The 20,896-nt window shown below is 33.2% G+C and overlaps 1 protein-coding gene and 2 long non-coding RNA genes across 3 annotated transcripts in view; 2 read left to right on the top strand and 1 right to left on the bottom strand.

The window, feature by feature from the left end:
• Positions 1–20,896, top strand: part of LOC125050186 (elongation factor-like GTPase 1) — a 95,095-nt gene extending 74,199 nt beyond the window's left edge. Inside the window, exons 10-11 of the mRNA XM_047649838.1 lie at positions 19,517–19,701; positions 20,469–20,896. Coding sequence (XP_047505794.1) covers positions 19,517–19,701; positions 20,469–20,657 — 374 coding nt within the window. The 3' untranslated portion in view covers positions 20,658–20,896. The remainder of the gene's footprint in view (positions 1–19,516; positions 19,702–20,468) is intronic.
• On the top strand, positions 9,387–11,261 carry LOC125050190. Its single transcript, XR_007117108.1, has 2 exons — positions 9,387–10,516; positions 10,599–11,261. It is a non-coding gene; the product is annotated as an uncharacterized LOC125050190 (long non-coding RNA).
• LOC125050189 lies at positions 13,000–14,540 on the bottom strand. The gene is made up of 2 exons (XR_007117107.1): positions 14,168–14,540; positions 13,000–13,347 (listed from the first exon to the last, which is right to left on the bottom strand). It is a non-coding gene; the product is annotated as an uncharacterized LOC125050189 (long non-coding RNA).

Raw genomic sequence — 20,896 nt, 5'->3', positions numbered from 1 at the left:
ATAAAAGGCAAAATTAAAAACCCTTCAATAAATTCAAAACAGGAAATTGCATCATTTCATTTCCGGTTTACTTTGACATACTTTAAACGATTACGATTCTATTTTCGAAAATAATAAATTTAATGCTCATAATTTTACTGACTGCTATAATTTTAATGAATGCTATTGTTACGAATATTCGCACTTAAAAACTAACCGTTCACAGGAAACATAATCTCAAATTATAAAGCGAATTCTCAAAATTAATATAGGCGCCATTGCATTGCAATACATTAATAACAGGTTATTGTTATCAGTCGGTTTTTTACGATCGATATTAATGCATGCAAATTGATGTATAATTCTTGATTATCTACTAAATTTGCAATTATATTCTTTTTAAATCTGTGTTCTCGTTGCAAATATTAATGGAATTAATTCGAATCGACCAAGACAAGTTTCATTTTAATCCACTAGTATTCAAATACTTCTAGTATTCATAGTACATAAATATAATATTCTCTTGATTCATTATAATTGATAACCCTTCAAGCAAAATGTTTATTCTCAGAATTGCACTAAGATACAACAATCAATAACTCCGTCCTCCTTGGACGTTACCTATAGGTACTATTAAAAATTTTAGTATCTAAAATAAATATTTAACCACGCCATTGTATTTTAAGTGCATCATAAAATAGGATTGTTTAAAGAGAGGAAATACTAGCAAAAAAGTGTTAAGCTGGTCAACCATGGGTATTGTACTATAGACAATAAAATACTTGAGAAGTGGTAAGTTTTTGTTCTTCAAGTATCTGTGGCACGCGTGTCTTAGTATTGAGATGTCTAAAGACTTAAATATTTTTTATATAATAACCGTACTTTTTATTTAAAGTTTTTTCTTCATTTGTTTTTTAAATTCAGCCTGTGAAAATATGTAGGTACATTGTACAGTTTGAAATGTAAGCAAGACAAAACGGGATAAATATAATAATAATACAGTAGAACCTCTATAAGTCGAACATCAAGGGAGACGCCAAAAAATTCGAGTTATAGAGTTTTCAACTTATGGAGGATTTCGACTTAGGCGGATTTTTATTCGACATAAAGAGTTTGAGGTTTATTCTTATAAATTTTGCAAAGCAAGCAAACACGTGTTTCCATGAGTCATAAATTTATTATTGTATACTCCTAAAAAGTTTTCTAAGAAACAATAGTGTACTCACATTGTCGGCAAGTTCTTAAAGTCAGTAACTTATTTTTGTTCGAACAATAGAGATAATAAATTCCAAATGATCAAGTTGTAAAGGTTGTAAAATAAAACGTTCCTATGTTCGAGATACAGAGGTCAAATTTAATTTTTCGAGTTATAGAGTGAAAATATGTACCAAAATGGCTTGGAGGGACTCGGTGATTATTTCGATTAACAGAGGGTCAAGATTTCAAGTAATGGAGGTTTTGGTGTTTTAAGGGAAGGGAACAAAACATTTTTTCGAGATTTGGAGGTTTTTGACTTATCGAGGTTCGACTTAACGAGGTTCTACTGTATAAATCATATTGTAAGTATAATTGTAAAAAAAGATTATTGCACCATAATAATATAATATTTTGTATTTAAAATATATTTCATATTAATCCATAAAACAGGTCTCATATTAATATTCTAGCTATATATAGACTATAAATCATATAAGCGATAATATTTAAAAAAAGAATTTAAACGTATTTCCTCATATTATGTACCTAGTTTACTTTTATTTTGTCTCAATGTTGGTTCATTCACTTCCTTTATAATGTTTTTTTTTATTCCTTAATCATTATAAATACAACAGGAGCACTAAAATATTATTGGTGAAAAATGTCAAATGAACCTTGGTGGTTGAAGAGCCACGCATTTCATTACTTAAAACTAAAGACTATTAAAAAAATAAAACAATATATACAAGAACCAAAAAAGCATAGATTAAATAGAGAGCGAAAATATTATTATACTTAGTACACATAACTATTTTGAATTTCAAGCCAAGGAGGTTATCCAACAAACACATGTTAAGGGTATTGCAATTCTCAGGTCCTATGTTAAGATTTGAGGGTAAACAGTTAAGGTATGTATGTAGGTATATGTATAGTATGTATATAATGTTCGCCTTACCATCTTTTCTGTCGTAATATATTTTAAAAACGTGTTTTTTTCTTAACCTATTCCACACATTATTTTGATTATATTTTTATGCGAATAGTAAAGAGCTGTACCTAAGTATGGAAGTTTCAACAGTGTTAACATAAAGAATAAACTTTGTACTAACACATTAGTCCTATCTTGATTGTTATTAAGAAAGTTTTATCACGCGACGGTACTCGCCGTGCTAGGATACTAAGAAACTTGCCCTATAAACTTCTAAGTTTGATTTAAGATATCATTCTTGCATTGTTCAAATTCTTGATTCTTTTCTAAGTATAGGTAGTTCGTTCTCGGACGAGGAGTTTTCTGTTTAGACGAGGAGAACTTGGACAAAAAGGCTACCATTTACATTTAGAAAGCAAACGACCGAAATGATGCGGGCTGTGATTGGTCTAAATGCTGTGGACCAATCACATTCACACGATCTATAGTTTATCAAATATGCATTCTGTTTTGCGTATTCAAACGTTTTTGAAATAATTACATAATTATTATGCTATAAAGCCGGTATAGTATGCTATAAAAGAGGAAAATTATGCTATAAGAGGCAGATTATACTATTAAACCGGTATATTGTGCTATCAAAGAGGCATACGGCAAAATTATTATGCCTTGCTTTATGGATATGGCAAGAACCCATTTATAAGAAAGAAGGACAAAGCAAGATTAGCCAGTAAAAGAGTGATTTATTTGTTGTTTGATTCGTAAAATTGTTTCATATTTGAAATTTAATTATTTCTAAGACGTCGAAAGAATATGGAATGGATAGGTAAATAAGTTACTTAATGTTAAGGTATTGTAATCATTTAAAGTTCTATTTAATTTTTTAATGCAATTTTTCTTATCAAATGCCTTTGTTTCGGCTAATTTTTATTACAAAAAGCTATAAAAATAACTTAAATTACGATTACATTCTCCACTTACCACCAACATTATTATTGACCTTAGATTAGAATAAAAGTAAATAAAGCTGACCTTAGGTAAATTTACTAAGTATTTAGATTTAAAAGGTAATAAAAGCGGGCGATAAAAATGCTATCGTTTGTCAGATTATTTTTATATTCTGTCCTTTTAAATTATGAACATCATGACTTTTATTCGCAGTAATTCTGGTACAAATTTGAAACACGCACGAGAACCCTATAGGGCCTTATAATTTATACATTAATATTCTGTGATATAAGAAAAACACTTTAATACTCTCAAGAAGACAATTAAATATATTAGATATTAATATTAATAAGTATTTTTATTGCAATTCATATTAGACCAATCTAAATAAGCGACATTATTTTCTAATTGTAATGCATTTGAGAATAAGAAAATTATACAAGCAAAGAAACACAGACATAAGAGCTAGAACAGGTGTGACATTCTCACTAAGATGACGAGAAGACCAAATGAAATGGAGATGGGCGGGTCATATGCTACGGAGCCTCCATGAAAATGGAGAAAAATATTGACGGAAGAAGAAGAGGTTGACAACGCAAAAGTTGGGAGGACGAACTCAAATTAACAGAGAAGAGATAAGAAAGAGTCATAAAGGATAGAGGACAGTGGAAAGTGTTAGGAAGCCTTTTGGCGAGTTGAAGCCATCCGTCAGGTTTTAGTGGGTAGGGTTGTAAATATCAAGTCTGAGTCCCACATACTCCCTGCTGGAGTAAAATACCGCAGGGATATGCGTAAAAGCATTTCCTGACGTAAAAAAAAGGCCTTTACCAAGAGACACACCGATCTCCGAGATATACTGTAGTGAAAATATATTAAAGATCACAGATCACACAGTTTCGGAATATAAAGGCTATATTATTATGCATTTTAAAAAGCTTTATGTAGGAAATATTAGAAAAAATATATGTCTTTGAAACGTGACGAGTTTCAGGAAAATTTGCCACGTGTAAGAAATAGAAAATATCAATTTGGCAATTCATCATATAAATTCCCACAGTTATGATATTTTAGGATCACCACGTAGTCTATGGACTTGTGTTTAATCTTACAAACCTTATGAAAATAAAAAAACAGAGGAATGTGCAATATGAGAGAGATGAATTTTATATCTATATCATTATATTTTTCTTTATAGTATAATCTTTTAACTTTTTGAAATTGTATCGCTAGTAGGCCTCAAACGCATGACTGTAAATATAATTTTTTTACAGCATAAATGCCAAACGTGAGCAGTGTTGGCCTAGTAGCTTCAGTGTGCGACTCTCATCCCTGAGGTCGTAGGTTCGATCCCCGGCTGTGCACCAATGGATTTTCTTTCTATGTGCGCATTTAACATTCGCTCGAACAGTGAAGGAAAAACATCGTGAGGAAACCGACATGTCTTAGACCCTAAAAGTCGACGCGTGTCTCAGGCACTGGAGGCTGATCACCTACTTGCCTATTAGATATAAAAGTGATCATGAAACAGATTCAGAAATCTGAGGCCCATCCCTAAAGAGGTTGTAGCGCCACTGATTTTTTTTATAAATGCCAAACAATAATTATTATATAAGTACATAATAACTTAAACTCGTAACAAATGTATCTATTTAAAAAATATCTTACATTTGTCTTTCATTCTTCTTAAACAGACTTCAAAATCAGTTCCGGTGTAGAGGATGATAACGACGCGATAAATTTAACTTGTTGTATTCTAGTAGAATGCACTTATAAATATATCAAACTTAGCCGGTCTTATCATATAAAGTGGTTTATTACCATCATCCAAGGTTACACGCATAAAGAAAAAATTAATAATAAATAGACGAATCTAACATTGACTTGTTTACGTTGTCTAACTTACACGTGCAACCTTCCCCTCTACCCACGTGCGACCTTTGAAGCTTCAAATACCTATTGAAGCCTCCAAAAATAACTCAATTGATGTACACGCTTGCACAATTACATCTCAATAAATTTCTATACGTAGAATATATTAATATTATTCAAATGTACCATAACCGCCTCCAGGTTTTATTATAGTGTATAATCTCAAAAGTCGCCGACGCACTAGTGAACCATGTCCTTAAAATCTTCGGAATATGCAGGTTTTTATTAATATAAAAACCTGCATATTCCGAAGATTAACTAATGTTAATACAAATGTATTGGCCACAATTAATTTAATATTTTAATAATTAATTAACTAATTATATTTGCACTTCAGACTTCCTTATTATAAACGCGTTTTTCGAAGGTACATTGTAATGGCAGTGACACGAACCGTTATGATCCCCAAATTGTGAATCACTTTGCGTGTGGAAACGAATGCACATGCTCTCATGAAAGGTTAAAAGTAAAACAAAACCAATTAACAGATTGCAAGTGAAGTTTCGGCTATACTCCCACGTCTTGGCCGTCTCGAATGACATTGTTAGGGTTGCCACATGCCAGGTGATTATTTACCATACAGATTATTTATTTATTTTATTTAACAGTTTATTGACAACCCACAGATTATTTTGACTATTGCTAAATCAAAAAAAAAAACAAAACGATACGAATAATACGGACTAACAACGACACTACTAATTATTTATTGGTTGATATGTGTCTGTGTGGGGGTGTGTGAGTTCTTATGTGATATTAAAAATTGATTCGATTTGCTTATCTCGTACTCCTGTACATTTACAATACGTGCACTTGTATGATGTCTTCTCAGTTAGTCAGTAACAATTGAAACTGTAATACTAAATGAATTAGTAACAAAAAATATTTTCGCCATGTATAAAATATATACAGAATGTAGAATAGAAAAAAAAGTATTATTTCGAGCATAGTTTGTACCAAAATAGGGCAAATAAAACTGCTCGGTATGATGAGTTCTCTAATTGGGTACATTTAAGTTTAATATTTTAATAATAAATAAAATACAAGAAGCCAAGGTGACTTAATGTAATATAGAGCAGCGACTGTTATCCCTAAGGTGTAAGGTGTTCTATGTCCGAAATTTTATGCTTTATTTTATGTAACACTCTCAAGACAGATTTGTATTATTTGTTTATTGGATTTCTTTCATCAACTCATCTCATCAACGTTGCGACCTAACGAAGTGACACAATAGGTATCAATTTATTGTAAAATTATTCAACCATTACCGTGTCCAAGAAGTCTGTCAGCAGCTTCTACATATACATGGCGAAAAGAATTTTTGTTACTAATTGATTTAGTATTTACCTATACTAAGTGTTATTCAATTGTTACTATCTGACTAACTGAGAAGACATCCTATACAAATGCGACCAGCCAACGAAATCAAAACCATTGTCCAGATTGTCGATCAGTTACTTATATCTTGCGTAAGGCCCAACAGTTTGTGATAGCCCTAGAGGCAGGATATAGGTTCTTAGCGGTGCACGAGAGCGGATGCGATCGGGTTCTTGCAAGCACGACTTATTTGTGCTCACGACGTTAAGTGTCACAAAACAATAGCCCGTAACAAGCTAGAATTGTGCTATATAAAAAAAAACTCCGTGCCTTGACAACTTTTAGTTTTGGCCAGTTCAATATAATATAGTAGTAGTAATAGTCGTACTAATCCCATAATAACTAATCCCAAGCGACCCATGGCGCGGTCCTACGTAAGCGTATTTTCACCTCATTTAAAAAGAAGTGAGCAGTGTTAGCCTAGTGGCGTCAGCGTGCGACTCTCATCCCTGAGGTCGTAGAATCGATCCCCGGCTGTGCACCAATGGAGTTTCATTCTATGTGGGCATTTAACACTCACTCGAAGTCGTGAAGTCGTGAGGTAACCGGCTTGCCTTAGACCCTAAAAATCAACGGAGTGTGTCAGTCACAGGAGGCTGATCACCTACTTAGGTACCTATTAGATTGACAAATGATCATGAAACAGATACAGAAATCTGAGGCCCAGACCTAAAAAAGGTTGCAGCGCCATTGATTTATTTATAAAAAAAAGTAGTAATAGAGTGGACTGTTACCGCAATTAGACGCACATTTGGTACGTTATACGTTAAGTCCTGGCTAATAAAGCCAGCCTTGTTCCTTTCAGAAGCTCAGAAGTTTCCTGGGCACTTCGCAGACTTCACGGAGCGACGTCACTGCCAAGAATTTCTGCTCGTTGGGAGTTAATAATTATCTAGTGGCGCTATAACCATATAAGGGTCTTGGCCCTAGATTGCATCTGTTTCTTTGATCATTGTTTTTGACTAAATTATAAGCGTTCTGAGTCTGACACGTGTCATAGATTTTTGGGTATTTGTAGGTGCAAGTGTGTTGTGCATATAGAAATAAAAATCCAAACCAATACTGCTCTGCACTGTTTGATTTTAACAGATACGTCCAAAACAGAATATTTGGTACAAATTGTAATTTTTATATCCCCATTTAAATCCCTTTTTAATTGGTCTGACTTCCTTTAAATAAAATAAAACAAATGAAAGTCAATCGGAACACATGGATATTCGATAATCACAGCCCGAGGCTCGCATTTCCGCTGAAACATATTAAGGTTCTATGCTATTAGCTTGAAACCACCCGGCTAATAGTAATTGGCTACCGTTTGTTAAGATTTATGATAACAGGTTTGAAAATTATTACAACCTATCATTATGTATTGTGTTGGGGAAGGATGTAATTTTTTTTTTATTTGTTGCTTCTGAACGAATGTAAACTTCATCCCATTGAGATTTAGAAAATATTATTAGAAAAACTCAATTACCCGGACATTATTAGTGAGGTCCTTTAATTGTTTGACTTTACGTACACTCAAAGCAATGTTTTACTTTTGGGTCTTGACATTATCTTAACGGGTCCAGCGCGATTAAAGATATATAAAGCTCTAAACCTTGGGTAGAAATTTCGATTCACTATTGTCTGCCATTTAGTATCATTACTAAATGGCATACTACTTTCAGTGTGTGTGTGTGTGTTTTCATTTAGACATGGTAAAGCTTCTTTCTCCGATTTTATACTCAAATGTATTTGTTTGCCTAATTTTATTGGTATTTTTTTTATAAATATCAAAAATTCAAAAGTCAAAAGTAGAGCGACATTTTTAACACTAGACGCTCAGAGTTTTAAGTGCACCCACACACGCCTTCTCACCATCCAGGGAACATTAAGTCCAATGTTCATATGCTTATTTATATTTACTGTGACTGTCTATATTTAAAATTATTTTTAACCTGTGCACGAAACACCATAGCGATTATAGATAGCATATAATCTGTGCTGGTTTTTCTCGATGGCGGATGTGAACGTTATCAAGTGAGCGCGAAGTGGGCCGGTAATTATAGCTAATGTTTAGCGTCCTTCGAACGGTGTAGCTTTTTGTTCTTGGGCAATTATTTTGTGCCAACACTCCGGCGGAAGCGCAGTGGCGCGACAGTAATGGGTACCCAATACGTTTATAGCTACGGTAACCAAGAAGCATAGACATGTAGACATTACAACATTTGCTACACATTTTTATTCATAGGTAGAATTCCAAAAGTATATAATTGCAATTCTCATTCTTGAGATCGTAGGTATGATCCTAGGCTGTTCACAATGTACCTACTTCCTTTTTTTTTAATAATTGCAATAGCATTTCAAATACGCCATATATCATATATTTTTTTTTTTCTGTGCTGTTTTAAGTGTTACAAATTTAATTTAATTAAATTTAGTTAGAACAAAAGTTAGAAAGTTTTGTTTCGTTTGTAAATTATAATAGTCTCCTTTCTGTATTGCATTATTCGCTATTTGTCTAAGAGTTCAGTTTGGTGTCCATACACAAATGTTCTCAATATACGATGCATTCATTCATGATTCGCTACAATTTCAATCGTTTATAGCCATGGCAAGATGAACAGTAAAGTGGAGCGAAAAAGGACTCAACCTTGGGCACCCAAAGGTACAGCAAACTAAAAAGAGGAAGACAACTTAGAAGGTGGATATACCAAATTAAAGAAACAGCCGGTGGTACATGGCAGAAAGTGGCACATTGGAGAGTGAAATGGCGGTATATGGAGGAGGTCTATGCCAAAAAAGGGCACACAGAACCTAAAAGAAGATTGAAATAGAAACGTGTTTAAATATAAAAGCATGTGAATTAAAAAGCTATTATTATTATATTATATTGCTTGTGGAAGATTTACGAGTGCGAGTCGTTTAAATTACTTATGTAATACATAAGTTGCAATATCCCCGGAACACTGCAATTATAAATAATAACTGAACGGATGTTTGTGCCTAACGTCGCGTAATCAAACCTAATAAGTTATGTATACATCCCAACCAACATTTTGGCGCTAATTTTCACCACTCTAATCGTTTGTATTGTTTTAACGGGTATATAAAAGTGTCTAGTAAAACTTTTGTTGGTTTAATGGTCATGAATATAACTAAATAACTCATTAAGATGAGTAACAGTAACAATAATTCATAATATAACTTAAGAAGTTATAAAAGAGTTAAGCTGAACCACAGTAACGCTAGGTGTTGTAACCTCAAGTAACAATAAGTACCTCAAGTAGTAATAAGGTTTCTAGTAAGTCTTACTATTCCCAAGTGTTGTTTAAGAGTGCTAAGTAAATGTTTTTTACCACTTAGCTTGCCTAAAAACGTAATATTACTTAAGAAGGTATGAAGGTTATAGTCACAACCATCATAGAACTTACTCTTATATAAATTCAAGTAACGCGAAACACTTAAAGTAATATTATAGTTTCTAATAACTCTTTCTACCGACAAAAGCTCTTGAAAATAGTTGACAAAATATTTTTATCACCTAAATTGCTACAAAAGAAGTAATTGGAACTTATTTACAGCAATTTAATTTAGAAATTAGAAACCACTATATATGATATTAGTTGGTATTATGGAGTTATTTTTAGAGCCCTGTTCTTTACAACGGTGTTCGAATTTACCTTTATGTTATTCTAAGAAATATGAAAATACAATTTAAACGTTGTAACTTTTATTTTCACTTGAAGTTATAAAATATTACCTACTTTATAGCTGTATAATGTCTCTAACCTCAAAATTGTGTATAGTCTGATTTGCTCTGAAGTCTGTTTGCTCTTGCTTGCTTAATTTTTGCTATGAGTTCGTGGAAAAAACGAAAAAGATGTGGAGGAGTCAAAAGAAAAATATCAAACGAATACAAATTAATAATCAGATCAAATCAATCAGTGTCATCCTGCGATAAAACCACCAAACTGCAAACAGTGACCAGTATCAGTGATGCAGTTCAGCATCATAGTTCTTCGTTGAAGAGAAGTATTGATGACGCTAGTCTGGGTTGTAGTAGTTTTTGCAACGAATATTTTCATCCAGCGCAGCTTAAATGTCAACGAAAATGTTCGTACTGTCGTAGAAACTCCATCGAAAATGTCGGTCAAGTGCGGGAATTTCAACAAGGTTCCGTACAGTTTTTTTTATTTATTTTGGTGAGTACTTTATAGGTGATTATTATAATAGCAAATAATTTTATTTTTCACAGGACTAGAAAATCATAATATGTATGTGAGCAGTAAACATGGTGAAACGCAAGATATTGAACAGGGTTCTGTAAGTGAGCATTTTATAATTTCTTGTAAAGAGAGGAATAAATATTTTCTATCATCAACTGATGATATTATTGAAGTCCTAAATATATCAATTATATCGACAATGACAAATAGAGAAACTATTATGATACAAATAGGAGGAGATGCTATCGAATATGTAGATCACTACGTATATTTAGGGCAAATAATATAATTTCATGACCAAAGGGATCTTGAGATAGAAAGAAGAGTGTCTAGCGCCTGGAAGAGATTTTGGTCACTCAAGGAAGTACTTAAAAGTAAAGACTTCCCAATAGTAGCTAAGAAAAAGGTGTTCAATCTATGTATACTACCATGTGTTACATACGGCTGCGAGACTTGGGCTTTATCTCAGAAACATCTTCTAAAGTTGAGAACATGCCAAAGAGGAATGGAAAGAAGCATGGTGGGTGTAACACTGAGACATCGAAAAAGAGCAGAAGAGATCAGATCAACGACCAAAGTAGAAGACATTATAAAGAAAATAAGGCAGTTGAAATGGCGCTGGACTGGGTACATGACGAGAGATAGCAGGTTGAAATGGACAAAAATAATTACAGAATGGCAACCACGTGATGGAAAAAGGAAAAGAGGAAGACCGACCAAGAGATGGGCAGACGATATTAAGATAATAGGAGGCACAACTTGGACAAGAAGAGCTAATAACAGAAAATAATGGAAACAGCTGGAAGAGGCCTACGTGTCACAGGACACGCTGATTACCAAAAACGGGTCATATGATGCATTAGATTAAGTTTTATTTATGTGTTAGAATTAAGTGTTTTTTTATGTAACTTAAATAATTGTTATTACATGGTATGGGTGTCAGCAATAAAGGCTAATCAAATCAAAATATATCAATTAACGCTAAAAAGGTAAATATACAAGGTAAAAAACTTATGGGGAAAATATTTGAAAAACCTCTTCGGTCATCGTTCCTAAATATCTACAAAGTCTGCGAAATAATTTTAGAGAAAATTGATATCGTTCTGAGCCCTGATGTTGTAAACTGTAAGCTAGTCTGTATTGTCCACGGCGGATTCCTGTATTTTATACCACTTTTACATACTTTATAATTTGAATTATAGTGTGTTTTTTAATGTATAAATAAAAACAAGCTTTTAAAAATAATTGTGGTTTTATTCAAAATATCTTATCACTAGATGCACTTGTCTGATCAAAACAAGTTTAATAAACTAAGACAAAGATACTGCATGTACAACGCGTAACAAAAAGGGTTTATCAATCCAAAAGGAGGTGAATCTGCCCATGAAACTGAACAACTTTTCCCTAGAAACATGGGTCTAAAAACATTCGACCTCCCATAATAAATGAGTCAGCTGATCGGAAATTTTGTATGGGAGGTAAATTTTTTTTTCTTTTTTCGACCCATGTTTATAGGGAAAAGTTATGCAGTATCATGGGCAGGTTCACCTCCTTTCGGATTGATATACCCTTTGTTCTCTCTCATCGAAATTTTTTATTTTATTTTTTGTGATATTTGAGTTGTAATAATTCATCTTCCCTTTGTTATTTTCTTGCTCTTCTTCAATTTTATTTTGGGTGATGTAATTTTTTTCAAAAGGTCCATCTAATTCTATTGTACTTTCTTTATCATTTGAAGTATCTCAATCTCTTTCGTGATCTTCGACTTCTTCCTCCGTGTTTTCATTTTCATCGATATTAGAGTCGACATTTTCTGAAGTTTCGTAATCATTTCTTCTTTCATGATCTTTTTCTTCGACACTGCATTCATTTTCTTCAATTATAAGTCTGAAGTCTTTGCGTTTTCTTCATCATTCCCTTTTTCTTTTATCTCTTCTTCAACTACGCCTCTTCTGTCAACATACTGCTTAAAAGAAATTTCGTCATTATTTTCTATTTGTTTTTCCTCTATTTTAGCCTTTTTTGCAGTTTTATAGATGCTTCTTCTTCGTCAGATTCAATTTCGTTGTTTACAGACTGGTTTTTTGATCGTTTTGTGCGTTTCCTTGATGTAGACGCTCTTTCTTTTTTAGCCATATTCCTCTTTTTGGCATTTTTTAGAATACTTTGGAAAAATTCAACATTATGTGAAACTGTGTATTTGTTATCCCAAGTGTGCACCATCTCCCAGAAAAAAGACAAAATGTTTTTATAAGCTTTTCAGGCTATTTTAGCATCATTGTTACCCCGGCTGCCTCCAATCCAAGAGCATTGGCACAGAAACTTTCTCTAAAATAATACATCAGCTAATGTGTAAGCACATTCAATACCTTTGCCACCAGCGAAAATAACAGAGTACAATTGCTTTTTTTTGTTGCCTATTGGCACTTTTTGACAATTCCAGTTCTAATTCATCCAATTGTTGAACAGTTTCAATTGGCTTGATGTAAAAAGCTGTATTACTTGGTGAAGATTTGCATGCGCTCAATGGTGTGACTTGTAAGTTTTGGGAAAGGTTATTAATTTGCACCATAGCATGGTCTAATTGAACGGGTAATGATGCTATTTTCTGAATCATAGTAGTTTGTACATTCTGGATAGAGTTAAGTTGCTCCAATATTTTTGTTTGGTTTGTTAAGAGTGTATTTTGACTACTACACATGGGTATAACGTACTCGTAGGATAATTCACTGTTTAAGTTTTCTGCAGCAGGTCCTACTGTTGTCCTATTGTTGAAGGCTGAAAAAAATAACGTATTTCTTTGTTTATTACTTGTATTATAAATAGCATAAGTACCTTTATTCTTTGTTTATATGTAAGCTAAATAAATTCAGGATAATTTTGCTATACGTATCTCAATAAATTTATTTACTAAAAAAGGCAAAGTATTAAGGTGATTGCAGAGCTCACTAGACTTTAAAAGAACACTTGCTGAATATGCGATCTCACCGATTTTATCAAAAAATCTTTAGCATTTGATCTCAATCTTATACGTTTTTACTTCCCTTCCTTGATGGAAGGGTTTTATCAATTGAAAAACGTAACCCTAAAATACTACTACCTTTACATCTAAGTCGAACCATTGTAAAACCAAACACTTCAAACTTGTTCTCTTATTACCTTTAAAACTCTATTCTGGTATAACAACTGCTACAATAGTTCTAACTACAACCTACCTAGCACTTCTCGTTCATAAATAGTAATAATAGGAAATTAGGGTAATTAGAAATAGACGCCATGATAATTCAAACATAACCTCAAAGTAATTTAAGAAAAAACAAGTTTAAAACGCAATTTTTACATCATATGCTTATTTTAAAACTAATTTTATTTACTAAAATACACAACTACCATAAAAGATAAATCCAATAGGCGGTTTTTATCTAAATGTAGATTGAGTGTATACCCCTTCTGATAAAATACAAATCATTTTTACTTGAAATACCACTTATTTTCAAGTCCCTGCAAAATTGAGATGCAAAACATATATGATTCTCTCAATAAAGTAACCCTCGCAATAAATTTTAGGTATGCATTGTAGAAATCAAACTTGACTTACCGAGTTATAGACAATCCGTAACTTGTTATTCACTTTCACTTTGGCCGTCATATTGAAACAATAACACAAATTAAATAATGTCAGAAATAAAGTAACACTTCTGGAAGTAAAATTTATATGCAAAACTATAGAGGAATTAAACGTGCTAGAGCCCTGAGTTGCTACTCAACACGGATCAAGATACGTAAAGCAAATCCAAGATATAAATGGCCCTAAAAAAGAACTAAAATATAACCATAAAAATTATACCAACAGACTTTAGAACTTGTATACCACCAATAGTTTTTATTTTAACCATAGTACAAACTTTAAGGTGCTTCAGATGGCAAGATTTATATTGTACCACCATTATAGAAACAAGAAATTAGTCGCAACTAACGCTTTTCTATAACTGTTATGTAACGTTCAGTGTTAAAATAGTGAAAATAATAACCAATTTTATTACTTATAACGCTAAAAAATGGGGCCCAATCGAGGGGTAGTAAGGGGTTAGAGCGTGCTCTAACACTAATCGCTAAAACTTTTGTATAACTCTGGTTTGCCGAAATCACTTATGAAGAACTCTTTTATCACCAATTCTTATTACCAAAATGTTAGTTGGGATATTACATAATATTTTTAATAAACTAAATGGAGCATTGTTAGACTAGCGACTATGTACCACATCCTTTTCCGAACCATGTACTTAAGATTTTTAATCAAAATATGGTGATATGTCAATTAGAAGACAGTAGCAAGTAGTCGATTTTCGAGAGTAGGTACTCATACTTAAAGTAAAAAGATCTTCTTATATAAATTGCATATAAAAGACACACGTACAAAAGTAGACATAGAGATCTAAGAAATAAATTCAAACTAGAAAAGACTAGATTATTTTAATAAATTAATTTTACAAGTGTTTTGACAATGATTTAAATGCCGTTTACCAGTGGTATACCTTTTAGATCTGGCCTTAGATTTGTGTATCTGTTTCGGTATCATTTGTTTTTTCTAATAGGCAAGTTGGTGATCAGCGGTTTGTTTGAGATATTTTCATTCACTGCACACATAGACTGAAGGCCCATCGGTGTACAGCCGGGCTTCGAACCTAGATACGATCTCACAGTTGGGAGTTGCACGGTTAACCCATGGGCTAAACATGCGCGCTATGGTTTTTTTTTTTTTAATTTTTCGTTCCTAAAATAACATTGCTCTTCCTGGCTCTTTTTAATTCTATGGCATATCCTATAACTACTGAAGACAGGTACCCAGTCAAATTCGAGCCCTCATTAGAATTCGTTAGCCTTACTGCTTAAAGCTTAACATACAGGCGTTGTGTAGGTACTTACAAATAAACTAAATTATGAGCACCAGTATCTATTATTTTGTTGTACGTACGTTCTCATATTCTTCGGAAGAATATCTCCGTAACGGATAGGGATATAGGGCGGAGCAACGGTTCGCGAGCATCATGTCATGATAATTCAATATCCGCATTTCTTATGGAATAACTTCATGTGCTCATAATCCAGTATTTTTCTTCATAAACTGTATCCCTACGCCTGCCTTGTCCATTCTAGTACATTCCTTGCGGGTCTATTCTTATAACATCCATGTACGCTCTAAGAATACTACAATTTTATATTAAAAAACCGGTCTTCATTTTTTTTAAATATAAATAGATATATATTTGTATATTAATACTAATTATAAAATGCATATAAAGCCTTTATTCACTGACCGTATTTATTAATTGGACAAACCAAATATCCTTATTTGTTTTTTTGCGAACAGTGGACAAAGATTGTCTTCTTACAGAGACCCTACCTCTTTAGGCTTTTAATACTAATCTTTGTTAGTACATAGAAAGTGATATATGGGGCTGAGGTAAGCCCAAATCTACTGGAATATTAAAAAGAAAGGCTTTTTGTCTCTTTAATTACTTTTAAAACAGCATAAGAGTGACAAGGACACCACATTCAACAGCTAATTGAAGCGTACAGTTTTCTGTATTAGATTCCCAATACAAGAGTGGCCGCAAATACATACAAATTAGTGGTTATTATTATTGTCAACCATTTCTTAGTTTCAGTTTAGTTTATTTCCTTAGTCCAATACAATAACGACATTGTTAATAACGTGACGGTCCTTTCTCCGTACTGGTTTAAACAAACTGTGTTACGGTAGGACTGTTTGTAGTTGTTGGGTACAACTACAAACCACCAAAAATATTATTTTAACAATACCAAAACCAAAGCAACATAAGTTCTCACTTAGAATACAAAGATTTCATTCTATACATTCTACAACTCGTAGAAATACTTCTAGCTATATGAAAAACCTCGTGAATATTCCATTTGCAAGTTCGTGCCAGTATTTAATAGGCAGTAACTGGATATTATATAAATGTCAACCATTGATAAACTAGTTTTGCGGGGAACTTTACTGTTACGACATCGCATATTTACGCATTCATTGATTGGAAAAATATTTTATCATTCGAAGATATTACTGAATGGAAAATATTAAGCTAGTGCTATAAGGTTAACGCTTGTTTTGACTTTTTTTTAATAAAATAGGAAAACCGATCGATGTTTTTATATAAATAAGAATAAAATTATTTAATATTTAAGGGTCTAGTTCACAATGTATAGATAAAGTACCAAATAGCTATTAATTGTGCTATTTGACACTTCATCGGACTCATAACTTATGATGAACTTTATGTGAGGGCCGATTTACATTATCTTAGTGTTTAGGAGAGTGCTTTAGTACAACTTGAAAGGCAAGTTCTTTAGCGTAGCGTTTACTAAAGCAAGTAGCGTTTACATGTTTCAACTAAAGTACTATCCTAAACACTAAGATAATGTAAATCGGCCTTGACGTATAGCGCTATCTGACAGTCGTGAAACGCAACAATAGTGTTTATCCTACCAATAAGTAACAAATAGCTCATTTGGAACTTATGTAGAACTTTATCCGTACATTGTGAAACAGACCCTAAATCAAACAGTTGCCAAAAGGATAGTACATTTAATTGTTATATATTTTATATTAAAACCTGAGCAGCACTTCGTACTTGGAATTAAACTAGCACAAACATTAGTGGAAAAAATGCCTTCGATCTGCCAAAAACTTATTTATTCATATTGAGGCGTCACCTCACCTCATTTCATAAGTCTATGGCGTGAGATTATGTAATTAATCACGAAATAATAACGCATTTATAGCAATACTAACCTACCGCCATTTTGGTATTTTCAAATCAATGCTATAATGAAATTAGAAGAGAGTCAAATTATAAAAAAACATGCACGAAACACTTTTAAGTTCCAAGTATTCAAATATTTAATTAATAATTGCCAAATGATTTTGCAATTTACATTTCTTAATCAGTGCAGTTGAGGAAATGCTTACTGTTACAGTTGTATTAAATACACTTCCGTTTTTAATACGGAGTGTGTGAAATACAATACCAAATGTTCGGTTAAAACCTTACTATTAAGGAATAATAAATTGATTCAAGTTTTTATGTGAGTTGAAAGTTATAATTAATAATAAAAATTTATTCTCGTTTTACTGGAGCAATTCAAATAGAAACATATATTATTTAAAGTACCTACATTTGCGAGTCGTGATTTTTTGTTTCTCGTTGATAATTTCTGTTTCGCGTTTTATTTTAGGTTACAATTTAAAAAAAACACAAATTATTAGGGAACGCAACGGGCGACCTTATATCGCTAAGCGATGTCTTCCAGGCAACCGTAGTAAGGAAAAAATATATTAACATATATTACGGGTAAAGTCTACGTATATTGGTCAAAGAAATTTATTTGAGTAGTAATCGCGTTAACCATAGACAATATTCATTTGCTGTGCTTTGAAGTTGGATATATTTTTAAAGGAATTTATCAACCATCAAAAACGCATACAGAGTACTGACCCGTTGACCTGAGGAAACATAAAAACTCGAGATTTATCAAAAAACTTGTCTTGGAGTCTGCAATGTGACCGGATGCACGGTCCACTCCGGAAAGCACCCTTTCTCAAAATGACCATAACCAATCTGCTTAAACATGGAATTTTTCTACTCGACTGCGCATGAAGTATTTCGTTACGTATGCAGATGCTGTTTTTGTATGACATTTTATATCAAACTTTTGGGTGTTCTGTGCAGATTTTGTAGATATTATTTGTCAATGGTCTTGTTTTTTACGTAGAAATAAAATATATTCTACTAACTGTATCGCTTAACACGTGAAGCTTATATGTACGAGAAAAGTGTGTTGAAAACAAGTTTATTTTTACCTTTTTTATCTGTCATATTACCTTTTATATCAGAATAATTGTTAATTAAATTAAAAGTAAGTCAGTGCATATTTAATGGGTTTCGTTTATATTAATTTATAACTTTTGAGTTATAGGTTTTAATTATACATACAAAACGCGCATACAAAACATACATATTGCGGTTTACTTCATCGAATAATTTAGTACCATTTTTGAATGCATATAATGCGCCTTCTACCTAGAATATGTTTATTAAATTGAAAAATAAGTCTGCCTGACGGGTTTTATACCTAAAAATATTCGAATTATACGCACCTTAGAACCATGATTACGAACTTAAACAATTAAAAACCTAATACAATTTATGAATAGTCGTACTTTAAATTATTAAAAATCATTGACATCATTAAAAAATTATTAGTTGCCCACAATGATCTGTTATGCGCAGAACTAGTTTCTAGACCCTGACAATAGCCGAATGAGAGAAAGGACATTTACCACATTTCCGAATTTAGATATGTTGGAATATATCATCATCATGAATATTAAGGCTATAATATCCTCCTCAAGTACACATCGCCATCGCAATCTATCCAGTAGGTACTTTCCGCGTCCAGTTTTGATCCCATAGTTTCGAGGTCCTTGACAACACCATTCCACCAAGGCAGCCTCGCTCAACAAGGTTTTCTCTCAAGGAGTTCAGTAAGGACCTTGGGGTTCTGTCTTCCGCCAATTTTGGTAAACGGTTGACCCTAAAGGCCATCTCTGCAACTTCCCGCTAACTCCATACCTAAACGCTCACCATTTCACTTATTTTGTTTTAGTCGTAAATAAAAGCACGAAGCAATTTTTTTTCTTTTTTCAATAACAATCCAACGCGTTTACGTAAGAAACCCACATTTTGAAAAATCTCACGTGAGATTGGGGGATGGGGTTGAATAAAATCTCACGACATCTCACCAAGGGGGGAGGGAGGTACAGAAAATTTAAAAAAACACCTCACGTAATTTATGGACGCCCCCTTACTCACTTATTTATTCGTATATTTTTGCATTATTAATGAAAAATTTCTGATTTCAGGCAAATTGTACGCAGCGCTGGGTCGCCGCAATGGTCGAGTGGTAGCTAGCGACTTGCAGAGTGGATCTTCGTCCTTCCGAGTAGAGGCTTTGATGCCTGTTGCTGAAAGTTTTAAGTTTGCACTCGAGTTAAGGACACATACCTCTGGACTAGCTGCGCCACAACTGATGTTTAGTCATTGGGAGGTGGGTTCACGTTTTCAATTCACTTTTTGCTCTTGTTGGTTTTTCTTTGACGTCTCTTAACTTCTTAAAAGAGCTGAAAGCAGTTGCGTTTGAATCACCGGCTGTGCACCAATGGATTTTCTTTATATGAATGCAATTCACTCGCTCACAAAGAAATCAGCAATAATGCTGGTAACCTATTTCTATTAGAAACATTTCGAAGGCTGTTTGAAAAAATTAGTATTGACTTATGGTCAATTAGATTTTTTACTTTGGTAAATTTTGTAGAAATCAATAGATATATAGGGTTGTAGCAACACTGAATTATTCTCCTTATAGGGACTATACTACAGGGACATTTTTGAAGTGAAATTTCTTTAGGCGCATAAGGGTAATTTTTTTACGGAAGAAACGCGTAATATTAGCGTCACGAAGATGTGCAGCGTTTTTGTCGAAGAAAAGGGAGTGAGCGATTGAGCGTTTGCCAAAGAAGTTTCACTTCTGACATGTGTACTTTATACGCAAGCACGTTTTTTTGTAATAACTTCGGTGCCTACCAACCCGAAACAATAGTTATTTTAAGAACCCATCATATAACACTCGGCAGTTATCTTAGTAATATTTTTAATATATTATAAAACTCTTGTCCCAATCGTTGGTATAAGAAATAATTCCACGCAAGCAGTGAAATAACGAATGTATAGCAACACGCCCGCTTAACGTAGCCAATACTTTGCAATAATCATACAAAATAAGTTAAAACTAATTAAATAATTAATACATTTCAGGTGATAGATATCGATCCGTTCTGGCGTCCACGCACTGAAGAGGAGTACCTCCAATGGGGAGAAAAATGGGATGGCGTTAATAAAGCAAAAGCCTACATGGATGCAGTGCGGACAAGGAAGGGACTGGCAACAGACAAACATTTAGTTCAACACGCAGAAAAACAGCGAACACTCTCTAAGAAGAAATAGTTAACAGTACATCGTAGAAATAAGAAGAGCCTGGCGTTAAGTCTATGGACTGTTACGTAATTCTAAGTTATCTGTCATACCCAGCCTGGTCGGATGATTACGATTACACAGATTAACGCCCGAACCCAATAATCAATCCACAATCTCAGATTAAAAACAATCTGAGATCAGACCGTGACAGTCGCTCGATCTCCTATCTGCATCCCAATAACCAAACCCTTCGAAGACAATCCATTTTT

Source organism: Pieris napi, chromosome 6 (genome assembly GCF_905475465.1).
Source record: "Pieris napi chromosome 6, ilPieNapi1.2, whole genome shotgun sequence".
NCBI classification, from domain to species: Eukaryota; Metazoa; Arthropoda; class Insecta; order Lepidoptera; family Pieridae; genus Pieris; species Pieris napi.
This window is presented reverse-complemented; position numbering and strand designations above follow the sequence as displayed.